The sequence below is a fragment of the Ictidomys tridecemlineatus genome, chromosome 5, assembly GCF_052094955.1.
Source record: "Ictidomys tridecemlineatus isolate mIctTri1 chromosome 5, mIctTri1.hap1, whole genome shotgun sequence".
NCBI lineage: Eukaryota > Metazoa > Chordata > Mammalia > Rodentia > Sciuridae > Ictidomys > Ictidomys tridecemlineatus.
In genome coordinates this window covers 159655442-159671706 of record NC_135481.1, presented here as the reverse complement: position 1 = coordinate 159671706, position 16265 = coordinate 159655442, and the positions used below count along the sequence as shown (strand labels likewise).

Below are 16265 nucleotides of genomic sequence, written 5' to 3'. Positions count from 1 at the left end.
GGTACAACAGGAGAGGAAAGAAGGGAGAGAAAGAGGAAATACGGGGGAATGCTACAGGCCAAATTATATTGTTCTGTTGTGTGAATGTCAGAATATGTAACAAATCCCACCATTATATACAACTATAATGCACCCGTAAAAAATAAATATATCAAAGAAACGATTGCATCATTAGTTAAAAGAGAGGCTCTGGAATCAGACTCCTCCATCTAAATCTTTGCTTTTTCCTTCATTATCTCTGTGACCTTGAGCAAGCATTCAACCTCTCTGTGTCTCAATTTCCTTGCTCATAGAATAATAAGAGTCCCACATAAGGGCATTATAAGGAGAGGCTATTATATATAAAACATCTGAAAAAGTTTTTGCACAATATAAACATTCAGTATATGCTACTTACTGTAATCATGTCCCAAAAATTTACACTAACTTAAATGCCAAAGCTCTCTAAAAAGGCTCCCGTGATTCTTTGCAGGAATGCATTATATGTTTACCATTAAATATATCCCCTTCTTCTATGTGAATGAGAACTCATTATGCACTCATTGTACACATTGGCTTTTTTATTTAACAATATTTCTAGGGAATGAGTTTATTGCAGGCCTCAGGTCTCGTTCTTTGCCAGAGCTGCAGTTTTGCATCTTATGAGTGCACTATAATTTATAACTCATCCCCAGTGTGGGATATTTAGGTTGTTTTTAGTCTTTATATTATAAAGACTATTATAATCATGGCTGTAATAATACATTTAAACACACATCTTTCAAATATATCTTTAAGGCATATTCTTAGAGATGGGGCCACTGGGTCAAATAGTTTATTTTTATATTTTGGTAGATATTGCTGAATTTATCTTCAAAGAGATTACACCAACTTGCACACCAACCATGCACACAAGTGCCTGTGTTCCTTTGTTCTGAAAGTAATATTCTAAGTACTTAAATCAAAACACAGAGGGTGACCAAGTTTTTTAATCTGTTTGGGTTGCCATAACAAAATACCTGAGACTGGGAAAATTACAAATAACAAAAATTCATTTCTCACAGTTTTGAAAGCTGGAAGTCCCAAGATGATGTTGCCAGTAGATTCGTTTTGAATGAGGACTTGTTCCCCATAGACAGCGCCTTTTTGTGTCCTCACATGGTAGAAGGAACAAACAAGTCTCTCAGACCTCTTTAATAGAGCACTAATCCCTTCACCAGAGCTCTACCTTCAAGACCCTAGTCACCAAAGACCCCACCTCTGAATTACTAATACATTGGGGGATTAGATTTTAACATAGGAATGTTGAAGGGAAGCAAACATTCAGACCATAGCACCAAGAAAGGTAACTGTATTAACTCATGGTTGTCAAAAGATTAAAAATATACATTTATGAAATGGCAACCAATGTCCTTTTTTATTAATGCACTAAATAACAAAATCTAGTAGGCAAGTAGGGGTGTGCTGAAAGACATTTCAGCATATCTGCAACAATTCTAATGTGGTATGAAAATATGTATTCGTGATAGGCTCTCAGGTACTGCTAATCATACCATGGTTTATACTCCATCCATAACTGAAAGAAATGCTCAATTTGAGGTGGCAGGTAATGCAAATACGGCTGTAAAATTTTTCCTCCCAAGTTTTGAAGTCTGTCTTGGAGCCAGCTCCAGGAGATTAATTCTAAGAAGCTTCTCTTCCCTTCAATACATCGGGTCAGCCCCAGAATTCATGCTTTTAGGAAAGATCTTAAAATTCATGCATGAGAGTCAGTCTTACTTGAATACAGGCTCCATCAAGCATCTAAAATAGTGAGACAAGCCAAAAAGACATAGATAGGCAAAGATAACTGTCAGAAAGACTCCAAGGAGCTGTCTTGACTGTTGCTAAGAGTAACTGCCCACTCCTTCCCTCCTATGTACCCCACAGGGTTCTGGGAGGTATATAATAAAACAAGAGACCCAAAATTCCTTTGAAAAAAATAAAAGCACTCTTAATTTTGGTTACTGCATTCACCATTAGGAATTATTATTATTGTTATCTCCTCTTATGTTTAGTGCTTAAAATATCTTACAAATCAGCTGATGTGTTTGGTAATGAGGGCCAGAGGATTGAGTTGCCCAGCCTTGGGAAGTAAGAAAAGTCCAGTTGCCCAGGAAGTAGCTTGGAACACAAGGATCCCATGTGTCTCACTATGAGGTCATATCATCCTCTTATCTGAAGAGTATTCCAATAACTAGAGAAGTTGCTAGAATTTCCAGGAGCAAGAAGGAAGGATGAGAGCTGTCGAATCCACAACCAGAGAATGCTGTTATCACTAGAACAATAAACTACTCTGGAAACTTTAGGTGTACAGGAGAAAGATTTCAAACAAATTTCTGATTACGCATCTTTTAATTTTTCAAGTGCCGGAGAAATGTGAAATTTCATTAAGTTTTACAGCCAGACTTAATATAGACATAAATCCCTTTAATGTTGCTTTCAGTCAAAAGTGAGCTGAACATTATCGTTAAACCAGTGCATGTGGGAGAATTATTTGAGGAAAATCAAAATAGGCACAGTTGGGAACATTCAAGCATGACCATATTAGATGCAAGTGGGCGCGATAGCAAAATTCTTTAGGTGCTAATGGACTGGGCTTTTTTTTTTCTGCTCAGTTTCCATACAGATGAGCTTTGTTCTGGGGCAATATGGTTGCAGCTGGAGAATCTATCTAGGGAAGCTCATTTCTCTTTCATTAGTCCATGAACACAGTGCAATTTCAGCTAATACTGTTACACAGCTCCTAGCTGGGTTATTTGGTTAAATGCCTTCAGGGAAAGTAGCAATCCAGAGTAAAGGGACAAATGTGATGTGGTTTCTTGTTCTGAATTCCTATAGCTATGGAATTGCATTGGCAATTAATCATGCCATGCTATACTCATGATCACAATCACTTATCCTATTGTTTGAAATATTATTTAAGTCTTGTATTAGTTGATGTTTCACAGAAAACATTTTATCTCTGTGGTTCAACATCTTCAAGGTCTGGGCTTATATATGACTCTAACTACAAAGGCCTATTTCTTGTAGCTTGTAGACATGTTGGTACATACCTAGTGCATTTGTGCAAAATTGAAAAAGGTGATTGAGTGAATTGCAAAACAGCATCCTCCCTCTGGGCAACCAAATTAGAAAAGATGCCCTCTCCAGCAGGCAAATGAGAAAAGGGCAGTTCCATTGGCCTGGCCAATTATTTTTTTAAAATCCTACCCAAAAGCACTTGGCTTCTCAAGCCCTGTGCAGCCCCCAGTTGTTCTCCTTGGACAAGCAACCTTGTGGAAGTCACAACTGCACATGACAGCCCTGATTTAGAAACTACTTCCCCATTTGTGTAGTCAGATCACAGAGTTTGTCCCTCGGTGCTCTAAAAATATCTGTTCAATCACATCCACGGATGCCCATATTAAGTGTAACAGCTTATTACAAGAGCCCAGTATTGTCAGAGTGCAAATGAAGTGTAACCTTTTTAAAGTGAAAAATGAGGCTGAAGATACAGCTCAATGGTACAGCAGTTGTCTGGCATGCACAAGGCCTTGGCATGCATGAGGGCTTGGGTTCAATCCATGGCATTGAGAGAGAGAGAGAGAGAGAGAGAGATGAATAAGGCCTGTACATCAGATACCAAATGCATCCATCTCACCTGGGCAATTACCCCTTGCATGCCAGAGGGCTGCTTACTGTAAACACCTGCCACACTGGGCCACTCAAGGACAAGGCTCTGACCTTGGAAAGAAATGGATGGAAAGAAGAATTAGAAGGTTCGTGGTCTGCAGGAGCCCTCAATCAATGATGGGCAGTGGGATAATAAAAACCATGGTGAAGCCAAGCACAGTGGCGCATGCCTGTAATCCCAGCATCTTGGGAGGCTAAGGCAGGAGGATTGTGAGTTCAAAGCCAGCCTCAGCAAAAGCCAGGTGCTAAGCAACTCAGTGAGATCCTGTCTCTAAATAAAATACAAAATAGGGCTGGCTCAGTGGTCAAGTGGTCAAGTTTCCTAAGTTCAATATCTGGTACCAAAAAAAAAAAAAAATGGTGATATTTTTCCCCATAGAAGAATCCTCTACATGACCTCCATCAATGCCTCTGTGGACTGAGCCCATTTATGCCTGTGGCAACTTACTTGACAACTCACACCATAGGGATAAGCTTCAAAGATCTCTTAATGTAGCATGACTTATATCAGATTCTTTACAGCAGCCTCAGCCCACTGAGAGAGGACAGACAGGACACAAGACAGGTGTCTCCCATGAAATGAGACTTCCCAGGAAGTCATGGTCTGAATGAGACGTTATAGTTTAGGCCATCAGATGACTTCCAGGGAGCACAAGTGCCCGAGAACATGGGTCAGACATTGGCAAACTCTTTCCAACTATAGGCCAGAGAGTGGACACTTCAAGCTTTGTGGGCCTCTGTACTACTATTCATTCTGCCGTTGTGTTGCAAAGATAGTCATAGGCAGTTTGTAAACAAATAGATGAGGCTGTGTTCCAATAAATCTTTATTTACAGAAAACAAGTGGTGGGGCATATGCGACCCATGGGCTCTATTTTGTGACTCCTGCTGAAAGTGATCAAAGAAAGAGAAAGGCACAAAAAAAGCAAGAGATGAGAGAAAGCCCACACTGAATCCATCATACTTTCATTTCACCCTCACAGCAACCAAGTAGTAAGGGTTGTATCATCTGCATTTTGAAAATGAGGAATCTGTGATTCCCAAAACATAAAAATTTAAAAAGTTCAAGGCCAAAAACCAGATCTTTCTGACTTTAATGTTTCTCCTTCTTCTCCTCCAACAAGCTGGTACCTGCAGACACACGTCTTATGCAGTCCAGCAAGAGGGGCAAACTGGTCCCAAAGACATAAATTCCAGGTTTAGAGATAAAGGTGGCAGTTTCAGAGCCAAGTTCAATCTCAGGGGCCTCGGAAGCTTCTCTGAAGATGTGAAAGCAGTAGGCCTGGTTACCACTGGGTTCAGGAACTTCCGTCCGTCCTCCACTTCCACACCAGGCTTCACAGTGAGACCAGATGCAGCATCTGAAGCATGCCATTGGTCAGCCTGTGCAACAAATGCAGCTCCAGATACAGCAAGAAAGAGGACTTTGTGAAAATAAGCACTCCCCTTGTCCTTTCTTAGCTTAGTGTGCATGCCGGCAGGCCATCTATTTGGAAAGTGCAAACAATGACCAAACCCATAATTATTAGACTTTCTAGCCAAGAGCAAGTATAGTCTTGTTTTCTATGTATTCAAATATTCAGAAATTAAGCTTTAGTATTATTAAATAGCAGAGATGGGGGGGATTCCCCCTGCATTCAACTTCTTTAAGCAAAAAAATGAGCCATTAGGAGAAGTTTCTTCCAGAAATAACTTCCAAGGAAGCCCTGAGGTCAGTTTGGATCCAACCCATCTTCTCACTTTCTGTGACATAATACAGTGATAATTCGAGTTTTTAATGATGACTCCAAATCATCCTGATCCTGAATCATCAAAGATTAAATCATGTTCACTAAACAGGATTTCTAGTGCAAGAAAATAGAGTAATGTATTTTAGAAAGAAGTTAGTCAAGTACAAACAAGAAGCAACTAGTTTAACCTAAGATAATCAGAGCATTCTGTTTACCAAAACGCTACTTACTCTCAAATGTTCATGTTGATGACTATGATAGAAAAGTCTAATATAATTCAAGACCAGTTTAACTTACTCTTGTACACAAATAATTTTATAGGAGACATTATAATTCGAATCAATAAATGATTCAGTTTGACCATAAAAGCATAAACAGAACTCTTGGAAAAAAAATTGCTCACTGCTCTTTCTTGCTATCAACCATTTGATTTCTAGCCAGAAAAACATACAGCCAAGAAAGAACAATTATTTGCTTTTCTTAAAGCTTACTGCAGACTACTACCCAAAGAATCAATCATTAGTCATCAAATTCATTGTAAAGAAAACAAAATTATTAGGGTTCCTAAGTCGTCACCCCTTCAATGTTGAGAGGCAAATTTGACCTCAGATGATACATGGCCTTTCTTCTTTTTATAAAAATGGTTGTAGAGTCAAATTATATTATTATGTTGTGTGTATATAAACTGTGTGACAACAAATCTCCCATTATAAACAGCTAAAATGCACCAATAAAAAAGCATGGATAAATAAATAAAATGGCTGTAGAGTTTCAAGGGTTCCCAGCTTGAAGTTCTGCTGTCAGAATTTTCTACTCCCTCCTTCTATACCCCACCGACTCAGGGTAAGCCATCTTCTCCAGAATCAGGAATGAGAGCCAAGAGACCTCAACCCAGCCCCGAGTGGTAATTATGAGCCAGAAAAATAAGCCAGAGTGTAACGCTTATAAATTCAGTCACTCAGCAGTTAAGTATCAAGTGCAGAAATTCTGTTTCTCTGTAACTAAATTTCTATCTGCCACCTTAATTGTGCTGATGATAGAAACTGGATATTGGTCAACTCAGGTTTTGTCTCTACCCTCCCTGTCTCTAGAATTGTTCTTAAGCTTTGAAGGACTAAAAGCATGAGAAAGGAGACATGGATCCTGGCGCACTTCATCTTAGATTAAAATTCAACCTAAAATAATCAGAGCATTCTATTTACCAGATTTAGCAAAGATTCTTCCAATTCTATTGTTTAAGTAGCAACCTCACCTTGAAGACCAAAAGAAAATTATTAAGTTGTACTTTTCTCAATATTCCTGCCCCACTAACTCTACCTAAGAATGCTCTTATTTCTGAAAACTTCAGAGAAGGTCAAGGATAACAGAATATACCTAAGGAAGAGAAATAAGTTTTAATTTTAAAACAGTATCCCTGAAAAGAACTGAAATCCAAATATCTCAAAAGAAGTCAAGGCGGAAGGGGGCAGAGAGTGTGAAATCTGAGAGGTTCCCCCAAAGACAAGGATTGTACTACAGATACAGAATTAAACTTCACAAGTGAAAGTAATTTGGGCTCTAAGTGGAGGAGGAAAAGAGAAACTAGGGACCTGCCAGTCATTATGGCTAGTGGAGACAGACTTCCTTTCTCGTGAACTGGAGTTGGGTGAAGACCTAGATTACAAATAAAGGATATATGTGTTCAAGATTCAAGAAAAGCCAAGTATGGTGGCACATGCCTATAATCCCAGTGACTCAGGAGGCTGAGGAAGAAGAACTTGGGACCCAAGTCTATACATGAAAGTCATTTTTGTTTCATATACAGTTTAAAGTCAGCCTCAGCAATTTAGCCATGTCCTAAGCAACTTAGCAAGATGCTGTCTAAAAAATAAAAAATAAAATCACTGACCATATGACTCAGTGATTAAACACCCCAGAGATACAATCCCCAGGACCAATAAAACAAACAACATTGATTCAAGGAAAAATGACAGAGCCAAATTTCAAGGTGACTTCTGCCCACATACATTTATTTAAATAAATTAGTACAGGTTGAGTAACCTTCGTCCAAAATGCTTGGGATCACCAATGTTTTGAATTTGGGATTTCTTTTCAGACTTAGAGATATTTTTATATTAATAATGAGCTATCTTGGGGGTGGAACCTAAGTCTATACATGAAAGTCGTTTCTGTTTCATATATACCTATGCATTTACCCTGAAGGTAATTTTATGCAATATCTTTAATGCACCTATATTTTCACTACAACCAGACATATCAGGTCAGGTGTGCAATTTTCCACTTGTGGTGTCCTGTTAGCACTCAAAAAAGTTTCCAATTTGGGAATTACAGATTTCAGATTTTCAGATTCTGGACACTTGACCTGAGCTACCATGCTGATCATTACATCTACTGGTGACTTGCAGCCTTTTGAGACCCACCAAATCAATACAAATATTAATGGAATGAGTCAATTTGCTCTTAAAAACATTATGCCACTAATACATTAGGTGTACACACCAAGGTGTGTCCCAAACTAAAGTGTCTTAGCTCTTCAAGGAGGAAAATTTATGAATATGTCCCAGGACCCATGGAATCAGGAGGTACCAAAGCTGGAATGCAAATCCAACTCAGTGTTCCCTGGATCCATGTGTCCTGTGAACCAAGAAATCTGGTGTATTTATTGCAGAGCCCAAAAACAAAGAGGAGGAGAAGAAAGGAACTTTCAGAGATCAGCCTCCCCAGGCAAGCAATGAGGAAGGAATGGATTATTCACTAAATGATAATGGGTCACCTCTCATCATTGGCAAAGATAAAAGGCTAACTAGTGACTTAAATGTAAAATAAAAACAAACATGAAACCAGTTAAATACTGCTCAAGAGAGTATGTAATTGACTTATGTGTGGAAAGACTCTCAGTGGAAAAGTAGAAGTATAGGATCACGTAGAATTTCACCCTCCTTGGGCTGGGGATGTGGCTCCATGACAGAGTGCTTGCCTAGCCTGTGTGAGGTCCTGGGTTCAGTTCCCAGCACAAACAAACATAAGACTTTCTCACTGAGGTTGTACCCACCCATCTTCTACTGTAGAGTGTAAGAATACATGCCTGTCACAGTTTGCAATTGTGTGTTTGATTTTTCGATCCCTTTTGCTGTTTGTTCCACTAACTAGGCTAAAGATGGCGAGAGACCAGGGCTGCACTCCATTCCCAGCAATGTTTCTGGCATGTATTGGACTCTTCATTGTATTTATTGAGTGAATAACTGAGGTTGATTGCAGTCAAGATTAGGAGCTTGGACAGCTATCCTATAAGGGGAAAGGAGACGAGCCTTATGCCAGTCTGAAACAGGGAGCTCGAAGTGAGCCGAGAAACTCTAAAACTCCGTAGCCCTTCCCTCCTGTCACATGAAAACTAGAACATTCTGGCCATCAGTCCAAGAAGTATCAAACAAAGTTATCAGCAGCCCTGAATTCTGGATGAAATCTGCCAAACTCACAAGGGGGACCATGACTTCAAATGAAAATAGGTCTGGAGAACATAGGGGCTCCAATTTGCTCAGCCCTTGAAGACTTGAAATGCAGTGAGAGGAAGAAGCCAGGCCAAGGGCATACAGAAAGGAGAGAAGGCTCCCAGGAACAGTGAGGCCCTGTCTCAACTCTGTCACAATTTTGCATGAGCTGGTCCGGTGCAGAACATTAGCACAGCGCTCTGGTGGTGATTGTGAACATAAAACAGTGTGCTCACAGCAGTCTCACTTTGCTGTGCCACTGGCTTTCCCGACCTAATGAGACCCACCTTGTGTTTTTCAGAATGCCGAAGCAAGTTACGACTTCAGCAGCAATGACCCCTATCCTTACCCTCGCTACACAGACGACTGGTTCAACAGGTAAACTGGGCCTTGGGAGGATCACTTACATTAGGCTTGGGATTTTATATTGCTTTGTTTTGTTTAAGGTCCGAGTATCACCAGCAAAACCATCCCAATGTTTTATTGAATCATATCGCAACTTTTCCTCTTGGTGGTTACATTCTCCACATTCATGGATTTTTTTTTAAATCTTACAATGCTCCTCAAAGAATGATCTTTTGACTATTTTGTTCTGTTGAATTAGAAATAATTTGAACTTTAATGTGTTCATAATAAGAAAAATTAGGAACCAGAGATCTTTTCTCTACTTACTGCAAAGTAATTCTAAAGAACAAAAAAAATTAAATACTATTTTCATTCAATCTGTTGAAACATTAAAAAAAAATGCTTTCTGTCCCATGGACCTGTATCTGAATGCTTTTGAAAAGTGTTTCTGCTATAATCTTACAACAGCTCATGTAGTCTCCTTCCCTGATCAAAGAATAGGGTTCAAGTCAAAGACAATATTAAACCCATGATATAAATTATTTCTAAGTCCAGATTTTTTTAAAATATCATTTTTACTATTTTATGCAAGAAGCATGATGTCCAGAGAGTGGCCAGGGTAGATTCTCATTGGACCAGGTGACTTAGTACCAGTTCTTACAGTTAGCAAGTTGACTAGTTAAAGTCAGAGGAAGAGACAAGACACTCATGTGTTCTGACTTACATTCCAGGGCTTACAATACAGAAAAGGAGAAAGACTAAAATAAAATTCAAATTCATAATATTTTTAGAACGCCATTGCTGATGTTCAATAGCACAATACATTCTCTATTAACTTCATCTACAGCCTGAAAATTATGATGTTGTGCTTGGAAGTGTGTGTTTGGAGAGTGAGAATAGATAAAAGTTTGAGAACATTGGGTATGAAGTTATCTCTGGTTCCCATGACTTATATAACTCTAGATCCTCACATGCCCTAACCAAATAAATCCCTTCAGACACAGGTATCTGAAGTTATCAAATCAATGTCATAAAACTGATAGTTAAATATAATTGGCAGGGGCTGGGGATATAGCTCAGTTGGTAGAGTGTTTGCCTAGCATGTACAAGGCCCTGGGTTCAATCCCCGGTCCCACACAACAACAACAACAACAATAATAATAATAATAGGTGTCTACTTTTAAAAATAAATAAATGAATAGATAAATAAATAAATGTAATTGGCAATGGAAGTCTGGGATCCTCTAATGAGAAGAGCCTGGCTTTGGCTTGATTACTATCTCTCTGCAGCTAGTATGTTCTAACCAGAATTTTGATGAGTTGATTCAGGTCCAAAAATATAACCAACAAAATATTTTTTCCCAAACCCCATATATTTAATCCAAACACAATCTTCCCCAACCAAATGTTCTTGCATGATATGCTATAAGAATAGTTCTTTAAAAAAAAAAAAAGGCTAAGAACCAGATACGGTGATACATGTCTGTAATCCCAGCTACTGGGAGGTTGAGGCAGCAGAATTTCAAGTTCAAGGTTAGTCTAGGTAACAGTGGGGCCCTGTATCAAAATTCAAAGAATAAAATGAAAAGGGCTAGGGACATAGCTCAGTGGTAGAATGCCCTTGGGTTCCATGCTGAGTACCAAAAATAAAAATTAAAAAATTAAAAATTTAAATGCTAAGGAAATGCCTTCTCTCTAAATTATTTTCATTTGCAAACTTGTTCTTGAAAGTACAGTTTTAAACTGGCCTAAAACCTCTAAATAGAACTAATTAGTGTTTTCTGTAATAAAAATTCATCATTATCAGCAGTAAGAATTCCCAAGTGTCCATTTACCCCAAGACACAGTCAGAGTCACTCAGGCAATCATGATCCCTGTGCCCGAAGAAATCAATGACTCAAGACAGAGTGTCCACTTTGACCAATAAATAGGTTTTTCCCAATTATCAAGTAATTTTCAAAGATCCTCATCTGCCATAGCTTGTTATTACAAAGATTAGTTGATGCCCAGCTCAATTCATGGTCTTTCAAAACATGACTGCTTTTGTAAATAATTACTGGAGGATGGTAAGTCAAAAATTCATGTCCTTAGCACTGGGAGAACTCTTGCTCCAAAATGTTGGCACCGTCTAGAGACAATCCCAGATTAGCTGACAGAGGATTCAAACAAGGCATTCTTTCCCACAAGGGTAGGATGCGTTTACTAAAATTCCCTCTGGAATGAAATGATATTTTTCCTGGTATTTTCTTCAATACTACTTATATCTTGAGGTAAGAGGTTGGTGAGTGGGCTAGGATATTGAAGAAATAAAAATGGTTGTGGGTTAATCATTGTTAAATACAGGAGATGGGTACATGGGAGTTTACTCTATTTTCATTTATCTCTAATATTTTCTACAATAAGAAGTAAACAAGTTGGGCGCAGTGGTGCACACCTATAATCCCAGCAACTGGGGAGGGGGAGTTGTTAGGTGCAGGGCAGGCTGAACCAAGTTGACGGCAGGGCAGGCTGAATGAATGTTAGCTGCAGGATAACCCACACACTCAAAGCCCCCTCTGTCTGGTCCTTTATCACCTGTTTGCATCAAGTCTGAACACTCATCCCCACTCAAGACTAAATACTCGGCCCCTGCCCATCTGGTGCAACAGAAACCCATATCTGACTCCTGCCCCATCTGCCTGAAGGCAGAAGATGACACTTTAGCAACTACTGTATGATCCAATCACTGTACACCAACAAGGCAGCTTGCAGACCCAGAGACCCCATTAGATTTGGCTATAAAAACTCCCTCCTGCCAGGCCCCTCTCTCTTGCTCTTGCTCTTACTTTTGCTCTCTCTTTCTTCTCTCGCTTTCAGTCTCTCTCTCAAACTCCCTCTCCTCTCACCCTCTCTCTTTCTTCTCTATTTCTTCTCTTTATTTCTCCCTTGTGCTTTGCTCTCCCCCACCCTTTCTTCTCTCTTTCCCCGCTCTTTCTCTCTCTCTTTTGTCCTCTTTCTCACTGCTGCAGTAAAGATCTTTTGGTCACTTCCCTTTCAGGACTCAGGCAAGAGGATTGTGAGTTCAAAGTCAGTCTCAGCGATTTAGTGAGGCCCTGTCTCTAAAATTTAAAAAGATCTGGAATGTGGCTTAGGAGTTGAGCACCCCTGGGTTCAATCCCCAGTTTAAAAAAAAAAGAAGGAGGAGGAGGAGGAGGAGGAGGAGGAGGAGGAGAAAACTTAAATTGCAATAGGTCACAAAATGAGACAATCACTAGACCTGGGTCCAGAGTTTGGTACTCATGAAACTGCTAGTTTGGGTGTACGAGCTTGTAAGGAGCCTGCAATGTCACATGAAAAGGAAACACATGCTCAAATCACTACAGTGTAAAATGGAGCCCAGGCTGAAACAATGAAACAAGGAGAGTTAGTACACACTGATCAGCTAACCATCCTTCAGGTATTATTTTTATTGCTTGTGTGTATTAATTCCATTAATTCATATACTAACCCTCTGAACAGGTATTACCAAAATTATTCCCATTTTGGAAACTGAAGCACAGAGAGCTTAAGTAATGTGCAAGGTCAAACAGCTAATAAGTCACAGAGGCAGGTTTTGCACCCAGTGAGGAGGTCATTGGTCCAGGATTTGAAGGAAGATAGTAGAGGTACCGGACAAGTATATCCTAGGGCAAGTGTACCCCATTTAGACGAAGATGGAGAAACTGAGAGGTTCAGGAGGTGGACTGGATAACTGGTCTGGGAGTTAAAGACTGGTGCAGGGACATCATTCTAAGAAGGGTTCATGGAAGGGACAGGGAAGATTTGAACAGGCTGCTAAGAGAAAGGAGGAGAGGTGTTGTAGTCTAGTGAGGTGTAGATGAGAAACATTCTCCCATTGTCCTCAAGGAGTGTTGCCACCAGAGGCCCAAGGAGCCCTAAGATTGGCCAGCACTGACTCCCTGGATGATACAGAATCTGCTGCAGATCACACAGGAGCCGCACCTCTACTTCACAGCCACAAATGCATGCCACCAGCTCTTCAGGTGTTCTCTACTGGATGTGGGCACTGAGCCCAGTACTCCATCTCCGTAAGGCAGAATTGGGGCTCTTGAAAAAGGTTCATTTCAGCATGCACCAAAACTCCAGGAAAGGCTGACTGGTGCTGACCAGGAATGGGCTTTTGCTCTTCACTGTTCCAGCCACACTGCCTGCCACAAAGTCTAGTCCGAACACAGGAGCAATTGCTGCACAGGAAATGGCAGCAGCTCCCCATCACGGATCCTCATTGCTGTGGAAAGTACAAAATAAAATCTCCTACAAGGAATAGCCTCCAACAAGCAAGTAAAAAATTACCCCATGGAAAGGAAACCGAGTTGAATAGCAACACATCCCTCCTGGGTTTCCCTGACACTTGAAACCATTATATCATGCCCTCTGTACTTACTTATTAACTTGCTTTCCCTTCAAGTCTACATCTCTTTAAGAACATATTTAAAACTCAAAAGTCAAAAGACTTTATGAAAACACACTCATACATATGCAGAGAACATTTCTCTTTTAGGGAATAGGGACTTTAGGATGTCTTGCCCTGTGCTTGATTTGATTTTGTAGGATTGTGCCTTTTTAAGTAGAGCCAGTTTATTCTGCGGTGAACCATTTAATAATTACATGCAGACCTTGAGCTCCAGAGACATATTTGAAACACAGTTGAGAAATTTGCAAATGGATTATAATTTCCTCCTCGCTTGCAATCAGAGAAAGATATCGGGCCAAACAAAATAATAACAATAATAATAACCATAACTGCAAAAAGGTTGAAAATATTACACATCTAACAAGCATCAGTATTGGGCATAACAGATATAATTGATTTGCCACGAGGCGTCAGGATCTAGCATCGCATTTTTTTCCCTTGCTGGCCTTCAGTAAATATTGATTGACTGGTTGATAGATGGGTGGCCCACCTTTTCAGCTATGCTGAGATGTCAGGTGGCCTTGACATCTGTCCATTTTAGAGCAGCCTGCCACTTGCAAGGTTTGCGGCCCACATTTTGTCAATAATCTTGCAGGCTTGCTCTGTTTTAAGTCAATGTTTGGTGATGCATTACATATCTGTATTCCATTACTGTGCTGTTGTCTATAAAAAATCCCTCTTGCATAGCATTTCTTTGACAGGCATTCACCACTGAAATGTCATCCCTGCCATCGGCAATATTTATGAAGCATCAGGGGACATAACACTCTCTATCTATTAAGTCTCAAAGAGTAAGAGATTCTGGACTAGATGCAATTCCTGGCTGCAAAAAGTTTGCTGTAAATTCAGGAAGAGAGAAGACATTTATTAGTCAAGCAACCAAAATTGGGGGAAAGGAAGAAGGATGAATAGATACTGAAGAATATGTGTCTCAGTGTGAGCTGATTTGATTGATAACATTAGTTAAACTTTCAAATAAGAAAGATTTTCAGTGATTAACTTTTTTATTAAAACCCATATTTCATTTGGAAGAACTTTATGCAACAGGCCATGGAAGAAAAATGGCCCTCTCCGGCTTGCTGTTTTCACACTGATACTTCACCCTGGTGACACTTAACGGCTCAGGAATAGATGTCCTGTGGACTGGTTCTGAAATCACTTCCTAATAATAAAATTCAAAATGTTTCCAAAGACCTAATCTAACTTTTTTTCATGTGCACATTGAGACTACCTCATAAGTTGATATTAGCTTAAAGGTTGCTGCTCATAACTAGCCCTTTCTACATCCAAACCAGAGAGCAATGAAATCCAACAGAGTTAATTTTGTTAGCTATTCAGAGCCTTTGGAGAAATACTAGAGGTTTTTAAAAGTTTTATTTCTAGTTCTCTACCAGGATTAGACAGTATTTAAATTTCCCCTTTGGATAAAAGAAATAGACATGACACAGATTTAGGAATTATGGATAAATTTTTAAAGACTGTGAAACAAAACCTGTGTGTTGGTATAATCACTTCTACTTTGGAAGCTTATATCATTCGTGCCATACAGAGGAATTTTACATTCTTCAAGCAGTAAGAATTACTCTGTTTTTTTTTTTATTTTTATTGGTTCTTTTTAGTTATACATAACATGAGGATTCATTTTGACATAATTATAAAAGCATGGAGTATAATTTGTTCTAGACAGAAAAATACAACAGATTGCCATCAATAAGTGCACTATTATGTGAATTGTTTGGTCTAGGATGAGTTATCCTGGAATCAGTTTCCCTATCTATAAAATGGGACTAATGTTCCCACTTTAAGGGGTCTTAGTGAGGATTAGAGACAGGCGCACAGAGAACTTTGGTACACAGCATGGCACACAGAAGGCACTCCCTAAGTGGCAGCAAATGTAAATGTGAATTTCAGTAAAGGGATTTCTACAGGAGTTAAGTCAAAGATTCCCCACCCGCTCACGCTTTTTACTTGGACAACAGTTCTCTCTTCTGAGCTCTTGACAGAAATCAGACAGCAATGGCACAAGGGTTGAACTTTCTAGCAAGGGTCTAGTGCCTGTGTTGCCACGGTGCTGAGTGAGAAAGGAATTACATCCAAAGACACCTTGTACATGTGAGACAAGTTCAATTGATTAGGAAAACTCAAAGGCCTAACTTTAGCCTCTGAAAGACGGAGTCGGGGACTCCTTACATTTACAAAAAAAACATTTTTCTCTTTCCCCTGGAGTGGCTTTGCACATTCTTCACCTATCACCTATCCTAACCTGTTTTGCCTAACTTCTTCATTCTCACCTCTTCTAACCAGTGGGCTCTTAAAACCCCCAAGCCTTCCCTTATACAGCTCATTGGACATTACCCAGCAAAACATGGTTCATATCAAACTAGCTGGGAAATCTATATTTCAACTCTGATATATATAACATCAAAACTTCTATCTCCAAAGACATAGCTGAAAAGGCTGTAACTAGCCACCACGGGATTACGGCTGTCTAAAGAGTCTGTAAATCCAGGGAGACCAGAGGACAAAGACAATCTCATGTAAATTGGCCAACTTGCA

The 16265-nt window shown here is 39.6% G+C and overlaps 1 protein-coding gene and 1 non-coding gene across 2 annotated transcripts in view; both read left to right on the top strand.

The window, feature by feature from the left end:
- Positions 1 to 16265, top strand: part of Pcsk2 (proprotein convertase subtilisin/kexin type 2) — a 255395-nt gene that overhangs the window by 187682 nt on the left and 51448 nt on the right. The window contains exon 6 of the mRNA XM_013356426.4: positions 9213 to 9289. Within this exon, the coding sequence (XP_013211880.3) occupies positions 9213 to 9289 (77 nt within the window). The remainder of the gene's footprint in view (positions 1 to 9212; positions 9290 to 16265) is intronic.
- Trnaa-agc (transfer RNA alanine (anticodon AGC)) lies at positions 10321 to 10392 on the top strand. Its single transcript has one exon. It is a non-coding gene; the product is annotated as a tRNA-Ala (tRNA).